The 27794-nt window shown below is 40.3% G+C and overlaps 1 protein-coding gene across 1 annotated transcript in view; it reads right to left on the bottom strand.

Moving 5' to 3' along the window:
- LOC139726687 (eukaryotic translation initiation factor 4 gamma 2-like) overlaps nt 1–17305 on the bottom strand; it is a 28418-nt gene extending 11113 nt beyond the window's left edge. Inside the window, exons 1-14 of the mRNA XM_071637673.1 lie at nt 17157–17305; nt 15044–15166; nt 14297–14399; nt 12634–12744; nt 11529–11595; nt 10891–10983; nt 10251–10309; nt 8963–9073; nt 5971–6153; nt 4737–4878; nt 3889–4053; nt 2735–3297; nt 2161–2472; nt 943–1158 (exon numbers count right to left, since the gene is read on the bottom strand). Of these exons, the coding sequence (XP_071493774.1) occupies nt 943–1158; nt 2161–2472; nt 2735–3297; nt 3889–4053; nt 4737–4878; nt 5971–6153; nt 8963–9073; nt 10251–10309; nt 10891–10983; nt 11529–11595; nt 12634–12705 (1983 nt within the window). The 5' untranslated portion in view covers nt 12706–12744; nt 14297–14399; nt 15044–15166; nt 17157–17305. The remainder of the gene's footprint in view (nt 1–942; nt 1159–2160; nt 2473–2734; nt 3298–3888; nt 4054–4736; nt 4879–5970; nt 6154–8962; nt 9074–10250; nt 10310–10890; nt 10984–11528; nt 11596–12633; nt 12745–14296; nt 14400–15043; nt 15167–17156) is intronic.
- Nucleotides 17306–27794: the final 10489 nt, after the last annotated feature.

Genomic DNA, 27794 nt, shown 5'->3' with positions numbered 1-27794 from the left:
TTCAGAATGGTTTCATATTCACGTAATGTGCAGTTTAATGTTTCCAGGTTAGCGTGCCTGGTCAGTGACGGGGCATTAATCTGCACATTACTTGAAAATGAGACCGTTCTGAAGCAAATAATTTTCACACAACAACAGATACATAATGTACTATTAAATGAATCCCACAAGGATTGGAACAATCATCTCCCAGCATTCCCACTGATTCCCACTGATCAGTTACTAGCCATCCCCTTTAATGCTTTTTGCTGCACTTTCCTAAATGACTTCAATAAATATAATTATATTCAATGAATATTACATTCATAAAACATATCAATCTACTATACCAATTTGCTCAACAGAATAAATGGACAAAAAAGAAATTAACCTTACAATAATAAAACAATCTTAAAAATGTATGAGTGTGGGGAAACAAATGCAGGAAGCCATGCTGAAAAAAAAGAAAAAAAAGATGTCAGACAGTGTTGGTAATGGTGCCACTGTTATAAGAGGAAAATATGAAGAGAATTTCACAAAATTTCATTTTTTCAAAAAAATGCAAATTTCCTCGACATGTCACTGTGACACATATTAAGGATAACTATTATTCCCCTGCCTTCTCAAAGAGGCAAGTCAAGTGTTCTTTTAATATGAGAGAAAAGTGAATGTTGAGTTTTCTATATATTTTCTATAAATCGTTCCACACATGTGACATCACAAGCGGTAGAAGTCTTCTCATCCAGCAGTGACTGAGCAGAAACTTCAAAAATTCATAACTTTTGAATGGACTGTCCAATTTTCCTCAAACTCTCGGCAAGCACTACTAATATTGCTCCATTCACTCAATCCAAAAATGTCTATGAAGGTGGACTTGTCCTTTATTAAGGTTGTAAGACGAGTAAATCGTGGCGAAGTCCTGTAGGTGTACGGTGGCCGTAAGTGACCCACGGGGCGTCTCACCTCCATGAAGTTGTTCCCGTTGATGGAGCCCTCCTTCTTGAGCCCAGAGAGTAGCGCGGCGGCAGCCTCCCTTTCTGCATCCGACAGCTGGATGCAGTGGGTCATGATGAAGGAGAGCAGCGCAGGGATATGTTTCTTGGGGGCCTGCAAGGCCTTGAAGGCCTGGACAGCCTGGTCACTGTCTTTGCTGGACAGGTAGGCGGTCAAGAGCTCCTCCTGCATGCATCGCAGAAGAAATAGTAACACAAGCAGGCTGGTCAGTACATAACATCCTGCTCTAACGGTCTCCAACTATATGTCTCTGTCTTATATCATAGAGCATTCTCAAGAGCATTCTCAGATTACACATGGCTTATTTCAGCACTGGACAACCACTGGCTTCACTTGTCATTTCATCTTATTCAAGATTATACTAAAGTATGAACATTTAAATATGTGATCTATGTTCTTACTGTTTGCCTCTGAAGAAGACACATGTACAGCTCACCAACCATTAGATAAGGAAGGACAATCATGAAGGACATTCACATTTCATGCTACCGACACATCACATCTGAGAACTCATCACTGATGCGTGCTTACCCCAGTATACAAACTTTTCATAAATTTCATATACTTTACTATCAAAAGATATTTAAAAAGAATCAGAACACACTGAAATTAATGCGTTTTCTTTCAGTGAAAAATCTGAATATTCAGATTAAAACTGAACAGTTGGCAGGTAAATATACATGAAATCCCTCCCGCTCCCTCTATAATAACCCCATTCAACAGAGATTTTCTCTCATTGGTCACCCATCGCAAGCAAAGTTTGTTGCTTCCGGCCACCCACCAAAGTATATTGGATCGCAGTCTGATGAATCCGACTGCATTTTCCACTATCAGGTGATTGTCAAGATATGTCGCACATGGTCCTCATCGGACTATCTTGCTTCATCGGATCACCACCCGACACGATTGACACTGACTCGATAGTCGACCGACACAAGCCAGATTCATCGGACTGTGATCCAATACACTTCGGTGGGTGGCCTGAAGCGATAGACTTGCTTCTGACGAGTGAGCATTGAGAGAAAATCTCTGTGGAATGGGGGTATAACAGAAATTACGTAGACATCTAGTTAATATAACAGGAAACTGCATTTCCTACAGCCTTTCTGCAGACAAGAGATTAAAGATTAGGGCTGGCTTTGTGGAAGACCACTGTTGAAGACTGACCATCGATTTCAGCAGCTCCTCCTTAGTGGGTTGCTTTTTCTTTTCCTGTTTCTTCTCTGCTGCACCCCCTCCTGCACCGCTGCTACCACCACCCCCACTGCCACCCTGCTGCTTGACAGGCAGGCCAGGGTAGCCGGCCTGCAGGGGTGGGGGCTGGTTGATGCCCGCCGCCGGGTTCTGGGGCAGGAGGCTCTGTAGAGGGGTCATGCCCAGCGGGGGGCTGGAGCTCGGGGCATTGGACATGGCACTGGGTGGCAAGAATCGAGGTCCTTGAGGTTTGAGCATCATGTTTGAAGACGGGCGGAGGTTGATCTGTGGAACGTTTGAGAGGAGAGGAGACTGTGTTACAGGTTAATAACAATTTCATTTATTCATGCATCAATATAAATATTATCTTAATCATAGATGTCACATGCTTCACATACAAACATACAAACACACACCTTCCAATAGGAACTAACATTCCTTTGATTTACGAATGTTGTTACTTATGTTGGGGTTATAAATGTTCTGGCTCGGAGTTCAGACTAGATCTACTGCTGATCACAGAACAGGTGCATTATGGAAGTCTCACCTCTCCAGAATCCATTTTGTTCATCCGAGAGGGGCGCATGTCTCTGCCGTCATCCCTCTGTCTGGGGCCCCCTCCTCCTCCTCCTCCTCCTCCGCCTCCTCCATCCCGCTGCATTCCTCCACCGTCTCTTGGCATCCCACCTCCGTACATCTTCTCCCCTTGCTGCCGGTCCTGGCGCTGGCCGTACCCTCTGTCCGGCCCCCTGTTTCCCCCTCCCCCTCCTCGGTCCCGGTCCCGGTCCCGGTCCCGGTCTCTGTCCCTCTCCCCAGAGCCCCGGCCCCGATACTCCTGGTTCTCCTTGTTGTAGTATTGCTTGTTCGGTTGCTTATTGTAGTTGCCTTGGTACGGTTGCTGCTGTTGCTGGGGCTGCTGTAGCGGCTGCTGCAGTTGTTGGTTGCCTCTACCCTGTTGCTGGTTCTCTCTGCCCTGTGGCTGGTACCGCTGCTGGTATTGCTGTTGTGGTTGCATGCCGTTGCCTCCATCGCGGCCGGGGCCCCGCTGGTTCTGTTGGTTGCGGTTCTGCTGGAATCGAGGTGCCTGGTAGCCTCCCTGGTGCTGATGGCCTGAAAATTGTGCATTAAAAAACCCAAACAAAGATACCATTCTCAAGGAAACAGTCCCATCTTTGCTTATTGTCATCCTCGATTTACTTTTGGCTTGAAAAGGGATTAGGGACTAAGCAAGGGAAATGTAGATCTTATGTAGGGATAAACATAATCGTTAGTTGCTAAGGGATTTGAAATTGGAACAGCGAACTGCTCTCGAGATAAAATCAGCATTATCAGTTGATCACATTGATATGACGAACTCCAGTTCTGGGCCCCATTTCATAAAAAGTTGATATGATAGCAACTCTTGCTGAAATGGCAACTGTCACGGTAATGACAAGAATCCAGCTTCTTAATTGGCTGTTGCTATGGGAAGTTACCATTACAGCAAGAGTTGCAATCCTGACATTTTTTATGAAATGGGGCCCTGGACATACAACCATGATTGCACAATCAACTCTCCCTCCCCCAATGTTTTCTACTTTGGCTTTGGATACTGGTGCTGCGGTCAGTTCCGAATAAACGCATAATAAAACGAATTCAACGCTTGAGGGAACAAGCGACAAGAAAGGCCTCATAAACAGAAAGCGTGCTGAAGAAAAGTACCCTGACTCTGGCGGTCCCCGCTGTCGGAGCGGTTACTGCTGCCCCTCTGCTGCTGCTGCTGCTGCTGCGGCTGGCGATGCTGCATCCTGGGACTGTAGCTCTCAAAGACGGGCGGTGGCGACAGCTCGTCACTGATGACTCCTGGGCCTGCTCCAACCCTTCCAGCTGTGGTGACCAACGGACGGACCGACAGAAACCAAAACACGTCAGCAAACTCGGTCCAAGAGTATTCACTATAAATGGCATCTCTTTTCTTGTCTTAGAATATAGAATTTCCTTCTCTTGCTTCATATCATATATCACTCAGCTTTTTAGTATTCAATTTCTTTCTTTGTTATCATCTCAAACACTGCATTTTTTTTTTGAAATTGTCGTTCAGCTTTGATATTCGTAATCTCCTTAGGTTATAGTAGTACTTTGCATTTTCTTTTTCTAACAAAATTGTTGGATGTTTCTGCTTCAACCCCTGCATAGCAAAGTTTCCTGTTCTACTGCTAGTTAGCACTTTCCTTTTCTTACACAATTTTTGTACTTTATAGTCTGATGACCAATAAGACAGGCTTTCCAAATATCTTTGGCTTACTTACTGCTATTGACATTCATTTTGCTGTAAGTATGGTTTCAAGAAAAGTTAAGTCACAGCTCACTGATGGGGTGTGACAGCATGGCTGACAGTGCAAAGATAATTCATCTTCGATCATGGGATATAACTTCTGCATATGCATAGATGCCATGAATAAAAGTGTGCATGAATGTGTGAGTAGGGGAGGGGGTAGGGGCAGGTTTTGTGTGTGGAAGTGCATGTATTCGCATGTGGATGTCAGAGAGCACCAACACGCAGAACTCACACATGGTATCCTGCAAGAAGAGATCAGCCATGCCCCCTCTGGCCGCCCAGGGCGGGCCGCTGGCAAAGCCCCGCTCTCCGTTCATGCTGAAGAAATCTGGCTGGTTGAAGCGGCTCAGGGAGTGGCTGCCATGATGGTCATTCTGGGGACAAGAAGAACATGGCACAGTCACATAATTGGTCTTGCTCAAATGACACATGAACAAAAGCACACACACATACAAATACACTTTTCCAATGCAAAACGAACCCACCAAGTGGGTTGGCTATGTTGGTAGAGGAAGTTATCACTCAAATCCACACATGTCTGGATGTGTATGTTCAATCAGGGCTTTTTGATTCGCATAGCAGCATGGCGGCCTGCCACACGACCCGACATTACCCCCCTGCCATTTGCCCTACCTTGTCTCATCCAATACTCATAACATGAATGTGCCCATCCTGTATTCTGTGTCTGTCCCCAATCAAGAATTACGAATCCCATCTGTGAGGTAACACAACTCTAATCACTATCAATAATCTCCCTGACCTCTTGACTTGAAAATGTTGTGACCACTTCTTGATTTAAATGCATTTATCAAATGCCTTTATAAGTCCAGTGCCTGCAAAGGTATGACTCTCTTAATAGAAAGGGATGATTTATTTGCTTCTTTTCTTTTAATACTCATCAGGCATAAGAAAACATTGATTGTTGTGGCAAATTAGTCTGGTGTCTCGAGCAGGGATGCCAACCCTGTAAACAGCACTGCAGTATTCTGAGATCTGAAATTTATATTCTTGTAGTTATTAATTTATTTTATTCAGTTATTATTTCAAATATCAAATTTATAGTTTTGGTGAAAAAAAAAAATCTTTACATTTTGTGCCATAGATATGTGTAGAGTCACAATCTGGGGAAAAAAGTATTTTCCATGAAACCTGCAGTACTTTTGTTTAAAACAAAAACATAACAGTACAAAATACTGTAAAAACTCATGTATACGGCACATTTCTTTTTAGTAATAGATGAGAGAAGCCAGGGAGAAGGAAATCAAAAGAAGGAAGTCTGCTCAGGCAAGTTGTTTCTTACACCAGTACATTGTCATTACTATCGCTAATAATTTTTTTTTTTTATCAAGTCCCAAAGTCGGGATGCGCACGTAAACGAGTGCGCCCTATACATGAATTTTTACAGTAATGCACAGAGTAACAGTTGCCATCTCTGTCTTAGGATGTGGGATGGAGGGCGTGGTCACCTTAGCTTCCTCCTGGTGGATCTGTCGAATGGTGCGGGGCCCGTGGTCCGTCTGGTGGCGGCGGGGCACCCACTTGTTATTCCTCAGGTCCATGCAGTCCTGGAGCATGAAGCGGATACGGGAGGGCAGCTCGATGCTCTCCGAGAAGCGGGCCATCCGCTCAAAGTATGTGTCCATCCAGGCCTGGTGGATGCAAGAGTGATGATCATAATAGTAATAATGATAATAATGATGATGAGGATGAGGATGAGGATGATGATGATGATGACGACGATGATGATGATGATAATAGTAATAGCAATAGTAATGATAATAATAATAATAACAATAATAATAATAATAATAATAATAAGATTAATAGTAATAATAATAATAATAATAATAATAATAATAATAATAACAATAATAACTAGAAATGTCGCTATGGCGACTGGTATGCCTCCGCCATAATGCATGATTCTCCTAATAGGTCTATAGTATAATGTACATGTGGACAATGTGTGATTACATTTTCACAAAATTGGCAAAATATTAAAACGACATGTTTGTCACAAATGTATCGAATGTTCCCCTTCCTTGACCTATGTTTAATTGGATGAATAGGAGAGCATGTATTTGGGGATTTAAGAACTTTAACTTCGACTTTGACCCTTTCATAAGTTTACGCACTTGAGTAATTTTCAAGGTATGTAGTAAAAGTGCAATTTCTGTATTGAACTGTAAATTGTTATCATTTTCATCTGGCCTTTGATTCATAAGAGAATCACTGCCAGGCAGAACATACATAAATATGTACTACATGTAAGTTTAAAGATAACTTGAGCCACTTCCGAGATATGGAGAAAGAAGTAAGTTCAGCACTTTCACTTGATCTTTGACCTTTTGACCTTTGACCTTCTTGGCAAAAAGAAAAAATCCCAGAGAATATCTAGTGGGTTATACACACATACATCAAGTTTTAAAAAAATAATCCTGCTGGCATTGCATAAATATCAGGAAAATAGTAAAATTTTGAAGTATTGCCCTTGACCTTTGACCCCTGACCTTTGACCCCATGAACCCCAAATTCCCTAGATAACCACTTCCAGTCAGTACATGCATATATACTTTGTTCCATAAAGATACCTTGAACAATTTCCAAGATAGAGAGAAAAAAGTGAAATTTTAACATTTTACTTGACCTTTTGACCTTTGACCTTTTGACCTCATGACCCCAAACTTTTACCAGAGAATCTTAATTGAGTAATACATGTATACACTAAGTTTCAAGAAAATATCTTCAGGCATTGCATAGATATGGGGGAAATAGTGAAATTTTAAGCATTTGACCTTGACCTTTTACCTTGAGCATGTGCACCCAAAAGTTGATAGGCACAACTTCACCCCCTAATACACATACATGCCAAGTTTCATTAGGATACCTCAAAAGGTTTTGATAGTTAACCTGTCCACAAAATTCATTACGGACGGACGGACGGACGGAGGGACGGAAGGACGGAAGGACGGACGGAAGGACGGACGGACGGACGGACAACCCGAAAACATAATGCCTCCGGCACCACTTCGTGGCGGAGGCATAACAATAATAACAATAAGATTAATAACAACAACAGTATGGTTCATTGTTCATATACAGAATAACAATCCAGCAGCTCGAAGACTGATAAGGTTGCTTTCCATCGGACTCACAGAAATCACAAATGTACGTCACAGATTATAGGCATGAGAATGAAATATGGCACAATGTCATAGTCAAGTTGGAAGACGAATCCAAACACTGCATTCAAGGCAAGAAAGTGTGGAGAAAGTAGAGCATATTGAAAACACATCTGCAGCTGCTAAACAGCACCCTCTTTATGTGTGGGTTGGAGATAAAGAGAGAAAAGGAATAAGAAAGAGCAAGTAAGGAGGATAAAGAGAAAACAGAAACAGAAAGAGTGGAGGGAAGAATAAAGGGAGAGAGCGAGAGAGAATAAGAAAAGTGTGAGCTTCTTGTTCCCCACCCAGCCTTCAGAGGCCAACCAACACTTAAATATGCAGCATAATTTGTTGCTGGGGTGACAAGACTTTGTATCTGCAAATTTGGTGAAAATGACTTTTTTGGATTAATGGTCAAATAATGGTTTAAGTGATGTCCTGTCCAAATCCTAAGTGTCTTACCCCAAAAATGAAGCCACCATGGCATGTCAAAGGAAAGGCTATCCCATTCGCTACAGTGCTTTGGCCGCCATGTTTTTGGCTCCCCTGATCATTTGACATTTTGTAGATACGAGGTCTTGTTGCCCAAGCGACAATATCGTAGATGGTAACATTCATATTAATGACTGTACAGCCTTATTATGAATCACAGAACAGTATGCTTTCTGCAGTGTACGAGGTAAATTTATCAATTCTAACATTGTGACTTTGTTCTATTGGAATTCAATTCTGACAACTGTGTTGAAAAATTAAAACTTTTTTTTTTCAGCCTTGAAACACAAGACACTAGCTCATAATTAAACATGTTTTAATTTTTCCATGTAAGAAGCATGTACCCAGCTACACGAAAGCACGATTATGTAAAATCATAAAAGCACCGATATTTCAAAATGATGCTGGAAGTCACTTAGTCTCCGATTCCTATTTTTTTTTTCTATATTGTAGGAACACGTGATGCTGCAACTGTACCAGATATGCAAGATCAAATTGGCAATAGCATCAACTGTGCAAAGACCTTGTGATGATGTAACAGTATGAATCATTTCAGGAAACTCAAATTGGCAATGGCACAAAGTGCATTGAGACCATATTGTGTCACTGGATTTTGTATTAAAAAAAAAAATTAAAAAAATCCAGTAACACAGTGTAACTGTGTAGGATCATTTCTGGGAAATTTGACTTGGCAACAGCGCCAAGAGTGTGCAGGTGCAAAGGAACATGTGGCATAACAACTGTACGAGATCATTTAGCAACTACTAAACTGGCAATGGTGCGAGGAGTGTGCAGAACATACCCGGGCCTTGTCATGATCGAGTTGTCGGCCCACAGTAGTGATTATCTTACAGAGGCACTCCAGGTCCTCGGCCTTTTCGCGCAGACTCTCCCGACTCTTCTTCTCCAGGAGCTAGAGGAGGCAAAAAGCAAGGTGGCAGCAGAGCATTAGAAGTGAAGGTGGTAGGAAACACACCACACATCCACATACATGTGTATCTTAACCGTAACAGGGCCGCCCCCCCCCCCTTGACGTTTCGCGCTATAATTCTGTGACGCGAGAAGGCCTCGTTGCAAGGCTTCTTGACTTTCTTTGTTCAAGTCTCGCGCATTTTTGAGACCAAATTTGCTAAGTCCACGCATACTTTGTCGAAGCCACGCCCATTTTTGTAATGGGATGTCACCCAAAAACGGGCACAATTTTGGGATGTTGTGTACATTTCCAATGGAAAACAGTGCTCTGTCATGGAAGTCATAAAAACCTGATTATTTTAAGAATTGATTACTTTAATTGATTAATTTTGTGCTAATTATGGTAAAAAAGTAGTCAGTTACAATTCCCAATAAAAAAACAAAGAAAAAACAAATGTCAAAAAACAAAGAAATACATAAGAAATAAAAAAAACAATAAAATACATAAGAATTGAAATGACCATTGGAAGTTTTTATGATATATATACAATTGTTGAATATGCTAAAAACAGATATACAAACCAAAAAGTAGACTCTCAATGCTTTTAATTAGGCTAACATATGAACTTGGGCTTAATTTGCATAATTAATCAATTAAAATTAGAAATTACGTTTTTAGCATAGCAAAAAAAGCCCGGCCTGATTAGGGTTAAAGGGTGTGTACAGTTCTGGTCGAGATGAAGATTTAGCTCTTAATGTTTTGCGAGATATTCAGAAATCACTCTATGAGATGTCACAGAGCATGCAATTCTAAGGGGTATCAAAAGTTTATTTGATGAAAATCGGTTTTGAAATGGCTGAGATATCCAAAAACAAAGTGAAACAAAGAGATCCTAATAAAGTTGTGGCCTGTCGCCTTTTATTATTATCACTTTTTTGGATATCTCAGCCATTTGAAAACCAATTTTCATCAAATAAACGTTGAATCCTTCTTAAAATTACATGCTCTTTCATATTTCATAAGAGGTTTCTCATTATCTCACTTAAGAATGATCAAAACATGAATCCCCACCTCAACCAGTACTGTACAGTCCCTTTAACACCACTTACAAACTTCATTCTGTGGTGGTGATGATGTACAAAGAGCATGGGAAGGCGGTAATGGAAGCACACTTTACCTGTTTGATACACCTGTGTAGGATAGACTCGTGCAGCATCTCCAGCTTACCAAGCTCACCTGCAGAAAAAAAAACAGAACAAAAAACTTCTAAGAATGCTACAAGCATGTAAATACAACATTGCACAAAAGTATGGAAGAATAAAAGAATCAGATATCGACAATGCCCCCTCTCTTGTTAAAGACGATGTTGGCGAAAGCGATAACGAATATAATCTCAAAAAGACAATAACATACTCAGAGCAGTACACATGGTCAAAATGATGCTGGACAACATGGCAATGATCTAATAAAGTTTAAAATCACTAGACAATCATAATAAGAATACTGTCAACAATTAAGCATTGTCGCAACATGAAAACATACCTCTTAAAGGATGCAAGACACCAAATATGTTTACATGCTTTTTCTTGTTTATCATTGCAACATATAGACAGATGACAACCCCCTCCCCTAAGAAAAGAAAGAAAGAAAGACAAAAAAAACGTACCGTAGTGAATAGTTACCACTATTGTAATGTGTTTAGCCATTACTCATTCCATAGCTTCAGTCTCTAGCAAGGAAAGGAGCTCATATAACAAATGACACGCAACCTACTTGATAAAACAAATAATGCACAACCTACACAAGAGCACACTCACCAATAAACTGGATGTTTCCAAGCATCTTGAGCTTGGCCAGGTTACGTTGGTCCTCCTCATCTTGCGTGAGGGCGCCATTCTGTTTGTCGAAAGCTGCAAGCCAAACATAACAGTTTCCAATAAGTTCCCTCTTCTGTGTATTTGTACAGAGGCAACAGACATAATTTCTAAGCAAACACTTTGGGGCCTTGTCACTTAAGCTTGCAGCAAAAATTCCATGTCATAGCCCCCCCTAAAAAAAACAAAACAAAACAAAACTCATATTGACGTTAAAGGAAGCAATGTACACTCTACTTAGATATGGACAGGGCTCCTGCACTTTCTATAAAAGAACAAAAGTTCAATAATTTTTCAATATCAACCTAGAAGACCATGATATTTCCTTTTTTTCCAAGTATTTCCACAACTACTACAGGATGCAGCATCAAGAACAACAAAATGAAACAAAGGGGCAAAATGTAATCATATATATACTTCCTGACTTCTCCACACCTCTTTCATTTCATTTTTTAATGTCTTTTCCAGGGTTTTCTACACCAAGAACAACATATCCATCTACAAGATTGGTTTAGAAGTGACAGATATTCAACCATAATAGTCCATATCCACTGACGGAACTCTACATTGTTGACACTCACCAGCAAACGCTCTGGATCGGTTTTCAAATTCGTCCTGACACTTGCTGATGAGCAAGCGCCGAAAGGTCTGTGTGGAATAAAAAGAGCGAGAGAGAGAGAGAGAAATGTCTCATAATATATTACATTGACAATTTTTCTTGCATAACATAATTACTGTACACGCCAAATATTTTGTGAGGTTGTTAATGTCATGAATTTCTAGAGGATAATCGTATTCACAAATTTAAAAACACATGAAAACATTAACTCTTATCCGGACATGAACATGACGGAAGTGCATTCATTTCTCCATTCAGTACTGTACTCCACAAATGCGAACCTAACCACTCGTGAAATTGTTGAGAATTCCGATTAGACTCGCTACATATAAGGTGTACCGAGTATGTACTGTGAGTTTTGTATGCCTGTGGCAGCAACCTTACATGAGCTCCTTACCCTAACCTACCTAAAGTAGTATAAAACAATGACAAATGACAGCCTTTTGATCTCATCTGAAAGATAGTAAACTTCTTAGTTGAAAAAAAAAAGAGGAATATCAAACCTTGTCTGTAATGGTAGCTTCAAGATTTTAGTAACAAGCATTTTTCTCAGTCAGGTCACAGGTAGACTTTAACTAGAAATAATGCTTTGATGATAAGTAACTACTGGCCTACAACTTCACAACAGGAAAGCTTTCAGGTACGTTATGTTTGTCACTTATACTGCCTTGCCAAACACAAAATTAATGAGTATCGCTCGGAAACCTGTACCTTGAGGTCACAATGTGAGCAAAGTTTTGCTGTTGACCACTTAACTGTAACGTAGTTCTCTCAACAAGGCAAAAAAAAAAAAAGAGAGAGAGAGAAAATGCTGTTAATGTGAACATTTTTTTACAAGTACAATGTAGGCATTCGTGCTCAGCCGGTTGAAGTACATTCTGCATGTTTTTATTCCACAGAATCAAAGTATACCTGAAATTGCATTACATATAACTAGCAAACAATCTATGCGATTTTATTTTTTGTGATAGTCTCATGTTGCACAAAATGTGCAAAAATGACCACTTTTACACTAACTACAGATAGGACAATCAGTAGCTTGTCAGGTAAGTCAAGACCACACTCACTTTCACACTTGAACCCGAAGGTTCGAAGTTGGGGGCGTTTTCGTCTAGTCGCTTACATAGCTGCGCGTACATAGAACTGTACTTCGGTTCTTCAAGAGCTTTTTCAAACACCTAGACGATGAGGGAAGGAAAAAAAGAGAAAATACAATTGCACTGTCGTGTAACATGACAATATCACATGGCAAACCGAAGGGCCTGCAATTTGCATGTCATACATGGAAAAGTGTCACACAAGTTGAATTACTAGACACCATTTTTCCATTACCCCAAGCTTGTAGAAGGTAAGTTGACCTTTCTTCACAGAGTAAAGATTTTCCCATATTTTGGTAGAGATTAAGGATGTGGTGAAATTCCACACTGGATACTCCACAGCATCATAACCATGGTATTAATGAGCACTGAATACAACTGGCAAATAAAATTTCCATACATTTGTTCTGCAAAACACTCCATTAAGAGCCTGTAATAGGTTCTCTCATTTATGATGCAACATATGTGATCATGATGGTCTTGATCACACCCGACTTCATTAAGTATACCGAATAATAAAGGATTACTGGTTGCAATGTACATCACGCCCTTAGAATAAGCTGTTAGAACATAAGATAAAATATCACAATTTCTCTTCCTTTCTTTTTATAAGAATTCTGTAAATGTATACCAGTGATTAGAATAGTAGAATTTTACCTGCAAACACAATACAGGCAAAGCAGTTATGGTTTGATTTGAACGATAAGCAAAGCCGTTTAGACAACACAACTTCTGTTTCTTCATAAGGAGGGCTTCCATGACCATGATCAGACTTACACCATTAAGTCCTAAAACACATTTATGCTACTTGGTGGTGCATCTTTTCATTACGAAGTTCTACTATAGATTCATTGTTAGTGTCTCACAAGGCAGTGTGAAAATTCTTTTCCTTTAAACCCACAGTTGTTCATATACTGTAAAACGAGGAATGTTTGCGTGCATTTTAATTTTGCAAATTTCGTGAGCGCCAACATTCGCAAAATTAAATTGCACATGAAGGTTCTTGCCTACACAACATGCATTGGATGCCAGTGACAATTCGCAAAAATTTCATGCCGCGAGAAAGGCCATCGGCTCCACTTCGCGAAATTTTCATGCAGTGAATATATTATGTTTTACAGTATAATTGTTAATGTTGCAGAATTTCCAAAACACCTCTGATATGTTGAACGTTACCAGCGATTCTTACAATGGCAACACAAGTCCAGAGAGTAAAAGTTCTGTTTCTTCAATTGGCAAATTTTGCTCATTCCTTTCCGATTCTGTTGAATACTCGCTGTATTTGAACCAGTTCAATCTAATCATTACCCAAGGCAAGACAAGCAGTGAAAGTCAGAGGTGCCAATTTGCTGATTTGTGTGATCAGGGACCTGTTTCATAAAGAGTTGCCATTGATCTTAAACTCGATTTATTAAGCGTAACTCAGTGAATCAAAGTGTAAGGTCAATACTGACAGTAAGTCATGTTTCATATAGAAACACTTGATTTCAAGAAATATCAAGCGTAACTTTCAGTAGATTGACCGTTACTTGCCAGCAATCGCAGAGTTGTTTATGAAACGTAATTCGCCATTGATCACAACTTACGCTCAATCTTTACGAAACAGGCCCCGATCTGATTGAGGCTGACTTACCAGTAAGATGATGCCTTTGAGGATGACTATTGAATTGATGCCTACATTGAGAAGTTCCAAGCAGAGTTTGTCAAACTTTTCGGGGGTGAGTTTGTTAAGGATACTGAAAAAGAAATGAAAACAGGGCACACAAAAGTTTGGTGAATGCCTAGGTACAGCTCTGAGGTGCTTAGCCCTCTGAAGAATTGTCCCTTGATATATTTCTAACAGCGTGTACTTTGAGGCATTAAAGCAATCACACTGTACAAGTTCAGAGTGCAATCAATGCCATTGCATGTTAACAGTGGCTTTAACGAAAAGACTTCATGCAATCATACAGAGCATTGGTAGAAGATATTTCCTGAAACTGAGACACAAAATAAGAATGTTCAAATGCAATGATAGAGTATCAAACACAATATAATGTTTTTATGTATCAGTGCTATTTGTAAAAATCACACATACATGTATACAAAGTAGAAGAGGTGACAATGCCCACTCATTTTCAAAAGTCTTCCATTGAACCTTACACACAATTTTTCCCATCTTAAAACAAAACCAGAAAGGAAAATTTGAATCTTCTGGATCAAATTAGTGCTGTGTTCTAATATCCTTTTAATAATCTTCACAGAAACTGATAAAAAAAAGGAGAAAATTTGTCACACAAAGAACATGGTCCTTGTGTGAAATACAGTGTTGAGAAAAGAATTGTACTTTTGGTTGAATTTCAGAGTTAGAGGTGGTAGGCAAAAGAGGCTCGGTCCTTACCCACGGACACGCCTGAAGACCACGTCTTGCTGATCACGAGAGCCCGATTCATCACGTCTGACGGTGCTCGGCGGCACCCAGCGAGTCACTTTTCTCACAGATGGTTCATTCTTGGGGTAATTGCTGCATGAAAATGGAAACGGCAACATGGTTCATTATATCAAAAGAGGAGAGAGGATTGTTGGCTAGGAAGATGATTCTCTGGGTTGGACAGTCCATGCTTTGGTTGGGCTAGCGAGTAGGTCGCAGCCCAAGTTTTCAGCTTCATTTCTTTTAAAACTAGTGAAGCCTCATTGACATGGAATGCTGTACATATCTGTACATGTAGTATACTTTCAAGAAAAGCTCTAGGTAAATGCCACGATGTTACATTTCATTTCACAATAACATTTCTCAGTACCATATATTTCTTCTTTCTTGTTTTCCTTTAATGTCAAATACAGTGTACACATCACAAGAGGGTTAAAGGGGTTTATTTAACCACATCTGACGTTTTCATCGAGTATGTATTGCTGAGGGTAATGTGAGCACAAACTGGTTGAAATTGTTACAAGGTACATTGTACACGACAATCAATGCAGTGCAATGTGTAGGACACACATCATTATCTATTCCTTTACAAGACAATGGGTGGCTTACTCTGAAACTACGTTGTATAATGTGCCTGCCTACTTATGCACAATGGTCCCACTCAACACTGTACAGCTCGAGGCAGGACAACAATGTGTCCTGATAACAGGCCATTTCCTATACAGGAAACGGAGTGGAAAGTGTCAATAATGACACAGACACAAGTCTCAGTGAAGACACTCTCCCTCTCCTATACAGGCAAAATCACCCAAGAAAAAAAAAAATCCATGGGATATCACTATCACACAAGGGCACAGAATTTGCATAACTGCCCTTTGTAATGCTGTTGCAGTACCAGTACAGATACACTGTACACACCAGGGAAGCCTTATCTTATCTCTGCTATAAAATACATTTACACCAGCTGAAAAACAAAAAAGGACTAAACAGGGCATATTACCAGTACTTTCACACCAGGGGGGAGAATAATGCATTTGCTGACGGGAATATTGTTGAGGTACAAGTACAACATGAGGGACATTATAACCCTAAAAGGCTCTCTCTCTCTCTTTGCTTTAAAACAACCAAAACCACAAGAATGATTATGGGGCATCCGCACATCGAGGTCACGGAGTTTGAATTTGCCTTTGGTAATGCTGCTGAGGTACTAAGTAAGGAGGTATACATTGTACAAGCAAGTAGAGAAATCTAGAGGGAGATAGAGATAAAGCCATCAACAGGCAAACTATTACTGGTATGACATCAAAAGCTGAGGAGGGTTGAGGGCACCCTGGTTTCCTCAAAGTCAGAGAAACAGAGAGAAACATACAAAGAGACAGAAACAGAGAGATGGAGTAATGGATAAGGCTACAGCTGTGAGAGAAAAAAAAAAGGAAATGTAGGACGGGAAAAAAAATAATGTCTAGATAATAAAACATTCATTGGTTCCATGATATTTGCTCATGCGATCGTTACTCCCATGAAACATCTGCATGCAAAGCCATATATACATTTTTACCCACAAATATAACAATAGTGCTAATCCTAATCCTCACATCATGCTAAACCTAAAACCCAATCCCACCCCTAACCCTAACCCTAAGTCCTTTAAGAAAATAAGACGGAAACAAGTGTCGCAGAAGCAAATGTTGTGTCATAAAAACATCAGAAGTAGAAAAGAACAAGTCTTTGGTTTAATTGGTGATGCTCTACACAGTACTGTAAGTAATAGTCAAAGGCAGACAGAAAGTCACAGAGAGATTTAAAAAAAAAATGAAACACAAGAAACAAGAAAAGAAAATGAGAAAGGAAACTGCACATTGTAAGTTGAATGGGACTTTACATGTAAAACACAGCTTTGGTACGGTTTTACATGTATGCTGCTCTATAATACAAGTAAGGACAGAGAAAAGAGAGAGGGAGAGAGAATGTACAAAACAACTATACAGAATATAAAAAGTAAAGAGAAAGGAAAAAGAAGATGAAAAACTTGACATCAGAAGCAGAAGGCGATGGGACGATCTTCAAAAATGTTTGAACGTACCTTTGGTAAGTTTGTTGTGGTGTCTCTTGCGTCCTGCCAAGAGGAAGAGCTCGAGAAGCACCACTTCTTGGTGCCGGGCCTTCCACCTTGCCCAGTTTGTCGTGGACAGCCTCTCGAAAGACAAAGTGTGGGTGCTCCTGCCTTGTCTCTCTTCAATCACATCGAGTACACCTTTAGGAAAAAATTGGCAGAGAAAAACGATGATTGTAATACATGGATCCGCCCAGATTCATCCTGCTCGAAATTTAAGTAAATTGTAAGATTGCTTCACGTACTCGGTAGATTACAAATTTGGTGAAAGCAATTTTAAAAGACCTGGCAGCGTGGGCGCACTATGGAGTTGGAAGGCTGGTCTGGTTTGGATACAAATGTACATTCGAGAATCACTGTAGAGTAAGAGCCCCAATTTTCGGACGCTTAAGCTTTTTTGCAATATTTATTCAACTCAAATAAGACTCTACAAAATTATATCTATAATAATGTATGTTAAATATATCAACCTAATTTTTCCCAATATTTATTTTGTTAAACAGATCATAAAATTTCACAAAAACCCCAAATATCATCACCTTGTCAATTCCCCAAAATTCGGACACGCGCGCAATGTCAATACGCATACAAGGCAGCTGAAAAATCCGCGCGCGCCGTACATTGTTGGCGCAAGGTCACATCGGGGATGTTGCGGCACCCATTCGTGTCCGAATTTTGGGGACTCTGCACTTGCATTCAGCGCCTGTACATTTATTCACGTACGGAGATTTTGTTTTTCTTTTGTGTTTTTGAGGACACCATCACACTCTGAGCTTGCGATAACCGAAAAATCTCGCAACGGAACGGCGTAATTTTTCAATTTTTAGCGCTTTTTCAGCGATCCCGATTCTTCACGCGGGACCTAATTCGCGCGCACTTTGGAAAAGTTGCGGCGATTCCGCATTTTTGACGGCAAAATTTGGGATTTTAGATGGATTTTTGGAGGTGAGTCAGGCACTTTCCTGTAGTGAACGAGTGTGCTAGTATGTGAAACGATGTGATATGCTTGTGTTATGACAGTCGACTTTGCTGCCTTGTGATAAGTGGTACGTGTCCGGATATTGGAGGCCGGCCGAAAATTGGGGTTCTTACTCTACTGAATTGTGTACAGCTCTAGATCTACTCTGTGTGAGAAAGTACACAAACAGCCTAAGAATTTATACAAACATACAAATTCATGTTTCATAATTTTTTTTTTCACACTTTTCAATTCTCCCGTGGATAAAATATTATTTCAGCCTAAAGATGTAGACCTACTCTTCACCGTCTGTATGACATTATATCACGACAAATTTGTGATACAATTACAGTATTTACAGTACAATACTCTCAGTTGGCCCGATGGGTCATGCATGCACTGTGTTCATGAGCTGAGCAAAACCTAGACCAGTCTGTAGACAGAAAGATCAGTGTATTAAACATCGGCGATACAACGTTCTGCGGAGAGTAATGTATCTGGCTTCATTGAATCCTTTTTCTACTCAGACTGAAGGCTATGATTCTTAATAGCGTAGGGGGGTACTCGAGCACAGAAACCAATTTGCCAGTGATAAGTTATCACTAAAGTAGCGCACATACTCTTTGGTTATCACCGTGTGTTTTGCACATAGCACGTCGACGAGCAGGTACAACAAGTACATTGTAGCTGTGTCCTTATCCATGAAAATTTCACCGAAATCTTTGATATTTCAAACAACTGAAACTGGTGAGTGCCATTGTATTTAAATGAGATGTCAGTTTTAAGGCATTAGCTCTAAATATCTAGATTTCTATGTTTAAATTTGTCGAACTAGGACTGTAAATTAGACGTAATGCACTTGTCAATGTAATGACTCACCCCACTACCCCCGGACATGGGTGCGTCATTTCCTCGTTTGGTCCGTCAAATTTGTGACCCAGGTGTGCGTCATTTTACCAGCTATGTCCGTCAAATTTTTGACCGAGAGGTGCGTCAAAATCCCATCATTGTCGTCAAATTTTTGACCGAGGGGTGCGTCATGGTACGTCACTTGGCTATGGAAAATAACACGCATTATTCTGAACCGAGGGGTGCATCATGGTATGCACTTGGCTATGGAAAACTGCACGCATTTTTGCACGCTACCTGTACCGGATACACGTACGTACCGCGAGTGAATTTACAGTGAGTGCGATCCCGCGGCAAGTGAAAATCAAAGTCGGGAAGCGTTTTGGAGTAGGCCTAAGAGGGAAAAATGCTTGCCCGAATCTGGCAAGCAAATGACTTAAAAGCCACCCTTTCTCCTCACATTTTCTTTCCAACAAACTCATGAAATCACGCATACTCAATCTCAAGCCAGACGGACTGTTTAGCGATATAACGATTTCAACCTCACAGTACTAAATAGTAAGGCAGGCAAATCAAAGATCGTATATACGGAATTCCGTATACGATCTCTGGTATACCGTTGCGTGGTGCGTACTGCGCGTACCTGCAGTATATAGCAGGCAAGTTGAGTGTTCGTGGTGCGCGACTCGCTCGCTAACGCTGTGCAATTCGCAAGTGAGCAGCGTGCTCGTTATTCCTCATTGAACGTACATCGTCCATGTGTTGCATTCAACCGGACTAGAAATGGCCGCGCACATACAGCGCATCTGCAGACAAGTCATATGTATGGCCAGGTGACTATGGATTGCATGCACACGTTGATTATACATTCGGAATATCGTAGCAGCAGAGTGATGTACGGTGAATGACGGTACGGTGCTTACAGGGCCAGGGTAAGGGAAACTTGCCGAAACTTTGACAAATTGTGTTTACGAACCGAAAGAAAATGAAATTGCTTGAATAAAGCGTATGCAAAAATCCTTTCAGTATTTACGGGGGTGCGTCACATGTACCGAGGATGTCCGTCAAAAAAGTGACCTAGGTGTTCGTCAAAAACCCCGTGTTGTCCGTCAAAAAAGTGACTGTGGTGTTCGTCAAAAACCCCGTGTGGTCCGTCAAAAAGTGACTGTGGGGGTGCGTCAAAAACCCCGTGTGGTCAGTCAAAAAATGACCATGACGCACCCATGTCTGGGGGTAGTGGGGTGCGTCATTACATTGACAAGTGCATAATCGAGGCGGGGAGGGTGAGGTAGAACATACCATGTTGTATACCTTACCCTTTCTGTTCATAGAATAACGAGGACGTGGGACCGTAGTTACAAAAATAAGCATCCCACCCCCCACCACAGCAGTGTACCATCGTTATATGACCAGTGGCAGTGGTAATGATGACAGGCGCTCCATCCGTCTTGTACTATGTAAAAGCAAGCTGACCATAATGCCATCCCAAATTCGACCACTACCTGCTACATTGTACATGTAAAACCTATGCGTTTGCATGTGGTCGAATTTTGGCACGAGAGGTTGAACCTTGGACTGGCATTTTTCATTTAAAAAGTAGACAACAATCTATGTTATAAAACTCCTCTAAGTCCAGACAGACAGATTTTTCTGTCCAAGCAAAACCATAGACGGTCTACTCTCTTGTGTGCGTGTGGTTACCTAATCAAATTATTTGCATGTTATCTTGGGCAGAATTGAAGTAAATTAACACGAGAGTAAAAAGTAAAATAGTTAACACTGAAAACAAGTCCCATGCCATGGGCATGGCTGGGACCCACTGCTGCACTGGTTGGCCATGCCCATGCCCCCATGCATCGACGATGGGATGGCCATGCCATGCCCTGCAATTGCAACCAAGGGCAAAGGCTGTGTCCGAACAGTACGACTACGAGAGTAGATCTCGACATTCTAGACCCTCAAGAGCATAGCCTATGGGCAAAACGATAATGTATGATAAAACTTATTCAAACGCATTGGGGGACATTCGGCGCGGTCAATTCCACGTAAACCCTCATTTACGGTCATCAGAATCCAGATGTCCATGCCCTGCCTTTATTGGCCATTCGCGCAGTTACATGTTTGGGCGATCGCGATTGCGCACGTAAAGAGCAACGAGTTCACTGCCATCTATGAACGGGATTGCATTCACGGTGCGTGTAAACGTGTGTAAAGCACACAGTACAAGTTGCTGTAGTCTGTAGTGTTACATTAGAGGTCGAGGACTTACAGTCACATACTCACCAATAATTCACATGTAATAAAAATCACGTGGTAATACATTCTCATTTTCGCTTGACATGGAAAAAGAAGGTCTATCGTTGGGCAACGCTGGTCAGAATAACTATTATTGATGGCACTTACCCTACAAATATACACAATTTCCTCGGCACTTACCACCATGAAGAGAGTCTTTGTTCGGAGCTTCACCGGAAATTGTGTTAAAAAGGTCGCCTACACCCAGCCTCGTTCATATCATATTCTTTACACTACGATATAAAAGTGAAGGTGCGATACTTTTTGGAAGAAAAAACGTTACTTGAAATGATAAAAAATATAAATGTATATATGTTTAATAAAAATATCACGATGATTTTTTTTCATATCAAGCGCACATGTCTTTCTTCAAAATCAATCGCAGACACGTACTTCTGTACTTCTGCAGCACGTCGTCATGTATACAGCACTAGACCTATACAGGGAGGTCTCTCTCACACCTCCCTGACTATACGTGTTTTCAATAATGGTACGTTGTGTGGAGTCCGTATAAAATACTTATAAAATGGGAGGAAAAGGATGTAAATTTCATAATACGCGACTAGTATCAAATCTGTTTTTCTATTCTTTTTTTTTTAACGTCAGCACATCTTTCTCTCCAAAACACCACCACTCTCTCTCCTTTCTTTAGCTCTTTTTGTCTCCCCCACTCTCTTTCTTTCTCATAAATGCATACTCCTTCTTCTCAACAAAGAATTAAAAGAAAAAGAAAAAGGGAAGTGGCGCACCATATAAGAAACATAAAAACCCCCCAGATATTCTGGATGGGGAAATGCTATTGTAAAAAGAAAAAAAAAAATGGCATGCAAGATAAAGTGGCTGCGTGACAATTGATTAGGGTACCTATATAGCTACAGTAGACCCGGCAAGCTGATCTAGGGCATACACGAGAAAACACTCCTTTAGGAAAAACAAAAACAACAAAACAAAACAAAGCAAAACAAAACAAAACAAACAAACTACAAACAATAACAACGACATCAATGAAAAGATTAAAGAAAGGTATAGATAGGGAAAGAGTTGAAGAGGAAAAGAAAGGGAGAATTTAATGTGGCACTGTAGCGCGAATTATTCCTTCGTTTTTGATGACGCGTAGGCCTATATGTCAATGACTTTGGTAACAGGCTTCATATATAGTTTGAATAATTAATACTGCTAATTTGCCATCACTATATAGTGCATAGGCCTATAATTCCTTTACGTGTATAACAGAACCGGCACAACCAATGGGGAGGGTTCCCCCCCCCCCCCCCCCCCCCGCCGACCTTTTTTTTTTTCAAGAATGGTCTTACTTTCAATTTTCATTTTCTCACGTCAAAATGATATAACTATGATATTGTTATATTTGATATCATCATTCTATATCATAGAATGATACATGATCCAGCTATGACGTACAATAATATATTGCAACATGGTGGTCAACCTTTTTATATAGTGAGTATATGATAGAACTTACATAAAAGTAGGCTTGTTGAGCGTATTATAGGCCGCAGGTATATATTGAAACCAAGCGCACGTAGATCAAGATAACAGAGCATGGATACAACAATGGGATAGGACCAACTTGATATAGAAACAAAAATAATAGACAAAAATACTCGGGGAAACATTATTCTTCTCAAATGCAGATTGAGAGATCAAATAAACCGCGGATTAACATTTATCATAAACAATGTCGATAGTTTGTAATGTGATTTAGATAATTGGAAAAAAATGTATATTGGGGTCTGAGAACAGACGGGTGAAGTATTTGGAAGATAAAGCATACACCAACTGTTCAATCTTTCAACCAGTTGCAGTGAAGTGAGCACAACAATGCAAGCTGTTATATACCGCGCCCCCGACACACGCGGTTAGAGTAGGAAGAAGAACATTGACCATTTGATAGCGGAATTTGAGAGCACAAACAGCCTAAGACTCGAGTCTGATTTGCATGACAACAACCATATGCATTACAGCTGCGGAACATTCATGAACACGATATAGAAAAAGAATTTCAATGAACTTGCTACATGTTTGTTCAATAAGTATAGACTGTCTTTAAAAAAAGATGATATAGGGTTTCCCGCCCAATTTCATCAGATTTGCATTCGATTTAATGATGCCAGAATTCATTTTCGAGCGAATTTGAATGATCACCGAGATTGACATTCAAAAAGCTAAGTAGTTTATTCAATTTAATTTCATCAGCATTCGAATTCCTGATTTTGTCACATAGACGTGTGAACAGCGCGTTCAAATTAAAAATGCACGTGAAACGCATTCAAATTCGCACCAGCACAGCTTCGATGAACATTAAGGAATTCAAATTAACGAATAGGCAAACATTTACAGCATATGGGCAGTGGTTTTCGTTGCTGCTCACGTTCTTTGTATATTCCCAATCTGTTTGAATAATGGTGCAACCACTCTCAGACGTACATGTCAAGGTGCCTAGCGCGTCAACAGATCGACGGCTTAAGAGACTGAACATCGAAATTATATGATTATGTAAAAGAAGGAATATCCCAATGCAATGCATCTCACACACATTTCAAAGCTCAAACGTGACTGACAACAAAATCTGTAATGCGACTCTTATCACACTTGACATATCGATGTTCTCATGTGATCTCTCATTATGTTTAATAGCAAACTCGGAGTTAAACCATTCTGTAGAATAATGTGATATTCATTTTTGATGGGGAAATAAGGTGAAACTAGCCGAATGAAAAAAACGCGAAAAAGAGATACTGAAATTGAAATGATAACACTGAACGTTGATGAATTTGCCATTCGTCAACGTAAGAATATTCGTAAGAGCTGCATAAAATTACAGAACCTGGTTAGGCTAATTGAATTTGAACGTTCAATGGTCGAAGTTGTGTGCCTATAAATGAATTGAAACTGGTATTTGGTCCGAATCTCAACGTCTCTCCAGCTGGCGCGAAATTGAATGCCAACTTTGAGCCATTAAATTGAAAGAATTTCTCTCTAAATTGAATGAAATAAAATCTAAAAGGACTGACATGAAAGGAAATTGAATTCTCAAAGAATTAAAATGAACCGTGAGAGTAGAGCAGTGACAAAAATCCCTTGAATTTGAACGCCTTGTCATTAATTCGAATGCAAATCTGATGAAATTGAGCGGCAAAACCTTTAGTTACGTTCAGGTATGGGGCGCCATAATAGTCGCATTGTCTCAGTCTTTCTTTACGAAATTTCGTGTTACGATGTAGTTGATGTGATGTAGTTTCTCCTGATATCACTCTTTTGCGATATGTCGTATCTTTCTTTCTTTTAATTCTTCTTTTTTAGTGAAAGTTTAACCATTCTACCTATTTACGATTATCATATCAAAGCTATAAAAAGACAAACCTGAATAATGAGAATTGTAACTAGCTAGACGTACTCGGGTTGAATAAACGTATATAATGCAGGCTCAAATCGACTTATAAGTCAATAGTCAGTATAAATTATGATACATTAATATATATAATGAATGTGAGTTACATAATCAGTAAGATTCGTAATGACTCGTGACAAAAAGTAATACAAATATATCTTTCGAGTTAATAAACCTTGATTACACGATGGTAAACATGGGCTCACGGGTTCCAAACTACCTGTTCACTGCACTTCATTTGTCATTAAAATAATTTGATGTATCAACTAGCATTGCTGACTTTACATTTATGTCTATTAAGTACACCTATGAATATATGTATGCATATGTTTATATATTTTTATGTGTGTGTACATGTATGTAATTTAAATCACGTATCATATTCATATTATCATTCATAATCATGCATGACAATAGATATAGGCCTATAGTAATGGTATCATAGACTGACAGACTCGAGAGATAGATAACTAGATAGATAGATAGATAGATAGATAGATAGATAGATAGATAGATAGATAGAAATACACACACCCTCTACCCCCGCTCTTTGCTTCTCAAAGTAGTCTCTCATTAAGCCCCGGTCACACAGCACTCCACGTCCAAATTACCTCCAAAAAGTTATAAAAATCTGGTGGACGTGGTCGCAAGTGGTAATTTTTTGGTCAATTTTGGTTTGGCCGTGCTTTGTACGGGGTATGGCCGTTGGCGGTTGTTCCACTGCTGAAGCAAGACCTATTACCTGTCTCTTTTTCGATAATGTTTCAACTTAACAGTGCAGTTCACTCGTATCCCACGAGACAAGCATCAGATATACATTTAGTGAACCCCGGTACTGCACTAGCCTATAAATCAGTCAGACATAGCGGTCCTGATGTCTGGAATGCGCTACCTCAGAATGTTCGTAATTTACAAAAAATAGTTACTTTCAAAAGGTCGATAAAACATATTCTATTATCAGCTTCACGCTGAACTCCTGGATACTATTAACTATTAAACTTGCTGTGATCATATATTTCCCCTGAAATCAACATTTGAATGGGATTTATGAGAAATTTAATCAATTTAATCAGTATAATTTGCTTATAATGACTTGACACTTTAAACTTTTTCTTGCTCTCTCTTGTCAATGTCCGACAGGACAAATAGGCACCACACATGCATTTCTTCTTTCCCCCTCATGTTCCCATGCTCTCTTTGTAAATACCCCCCCCCCCCCCAACTCTTATCAAGTATCATTTAAACTATTTGCAAGCATATATAGATTGTGTGCACGGGGGTTGCAACGATTTTCAAGCTTTAAGCTTATGTTGCAATTCCTTTGCGTGTTCGTTACCTTGAATAATGTAGCTCTCTTAGTGGAGTTGTATACTATCCTGTAACTGCTTCTTATCAATGTATACTTATTGTATATATTCTGTCTTGGCTATATGAGATATACTTGCATACATTTGTATGCATTCCTATTTTGTGAACACGCATCAATCTTGAATAAATTAAAAAAAAAAAAAAACCACGTCCAGCCACATGTGTGTACGCGGAAAAATCCATTTGTCAGCGATAAGCCGCTAAACACACGCTATTTCCCGTGATACCAACGCGTAACACGCGTCAGATGACCGTGCTCTGCCCGTGACAGACCTCTAAACTTTCGCGTCTTTACCGCGTCTCCCCAAGTTTTAATCACTGCCGGAACACGGATTATCACGTGTGTTTCACGTGTGTTGCACGTCTTTACCACGTGTGCCGCCCGTGGTTGTCCGCGGAATAAAATTTTGAGCAGTTCAAAACTTTTTACCGCGTCCGACGCCGTTCAGATTTTTCCCCGCGTCCTGCCACGTCTATAAATCGACCGTAGCTCGTCTTAAACTCGACATCAACGCGAATAACATCGTCTGCGTCACTGGAGACCACTTTTTGACGTGTTTTGGCCGTAATTAAGCCGTAAAGCGCCGTGTGACCGGGGTTTTAGATCCCTCCCTCCCCAGCCTCCCTTTCTCTCCTCGGTGAATTAGAACAGAACATCAACATAATAGTTCGAAGCCGTGAGAGGGAGCTCTCACTACGGCCAGCCTCCCGCATCGATCATCGCTTGTATCATGATCTGGCGTCGGCGGTGGTGCAGCTTGCTTGCGATTTATCCGCCCTGTGGGAGCATGAATGCTGGTCCCTTGCCAACCGCAAAAGTTCATATTCTGGAATGTTATGATCCTTTGTAAATAAAAAACAAATAAAGTTTCCTTGTTTTAAACACTTCTTCTTGTTGTCGCCTAATCCATCGTATGTTTCTTTTTTTTTACCATAAAGTCAGTGGAATGATATTGAACATGACAATCTATATCTGTGTAATGTTCATTGGTTTTTGTTTTATATACTTTCAAAAATACAAAGCACATTTTTTCCCAGTTCAAACTAGCTGTTGATCTGTATAATCTTTTCGTGCCAAACCTTTTATACTGCTGTTTCCTGAGCCAAGTTATACTCATGTGTTCTCTGATGGCACCTGGTAATAGGGAGGCACTGGTACCTGGTACACTACCAAAAGCGGTGTTAGATGGACCATGGTGTTGAATCTATAACACAGGTGCAATGCAGAAAGTATGTTGTGATGGTGTTGAAAAGTGCTTACTTGGAACTTCACAGGGATGCCAAGTTCAAAAGATTTTTATGAGTGAGATTTTCATGACTCGGCATCTCTGCGAGCGAATGTGTGCGCGAGCGAGGGTGCGGGAGGGGTTTTCCTCCCTTTTGCCTCCCACGGTAGGGAGCTTTTTCAATTCTTAGCTCTTAATGGTGCGATCAGGTGCATACTGATGTGAGTATCTTTTACTTATTTTGAAGGACAAAAGGAAAATATACCTTCAGTTGCAACTACATGTTGTATCACTCTAATCCTTTGAGCTATGCTCCTTATTATACGTAGGCCCAAGTTGCAGACTTCGACCAATGCGTGAGAAAAATGGGTGCCATGCGTGAGATCGTGAGACGGCCCCAAAATGCTTGAGTCTCACGCAGAATGCGTGAGACTTGGTAACTCTGACTTCATGTGGTTAATTTGACACTGCACTGGGGTTACAATAACACTATGCTAGTACAT

The sequence above is a fragment of the Diadema antillarum genome, unplaced genomic scaffold (genome assembly GCF_040938485.1).
Source record: "Diadema antillarum isolate AM-2024a unplaced genomic scaffold, OU_Dant_1.0 seq00000096_RagTag, whole genome shotgun sequence".
NCBI lineage: Eukaryota > Metazoa > Echinodermata > Echinoidea > Diadematoida > Diadematidae > Diadema > Diadema antillarum.
This window is presented reverse-complemented; position numbering and strand designations above follow the sequence as displayed.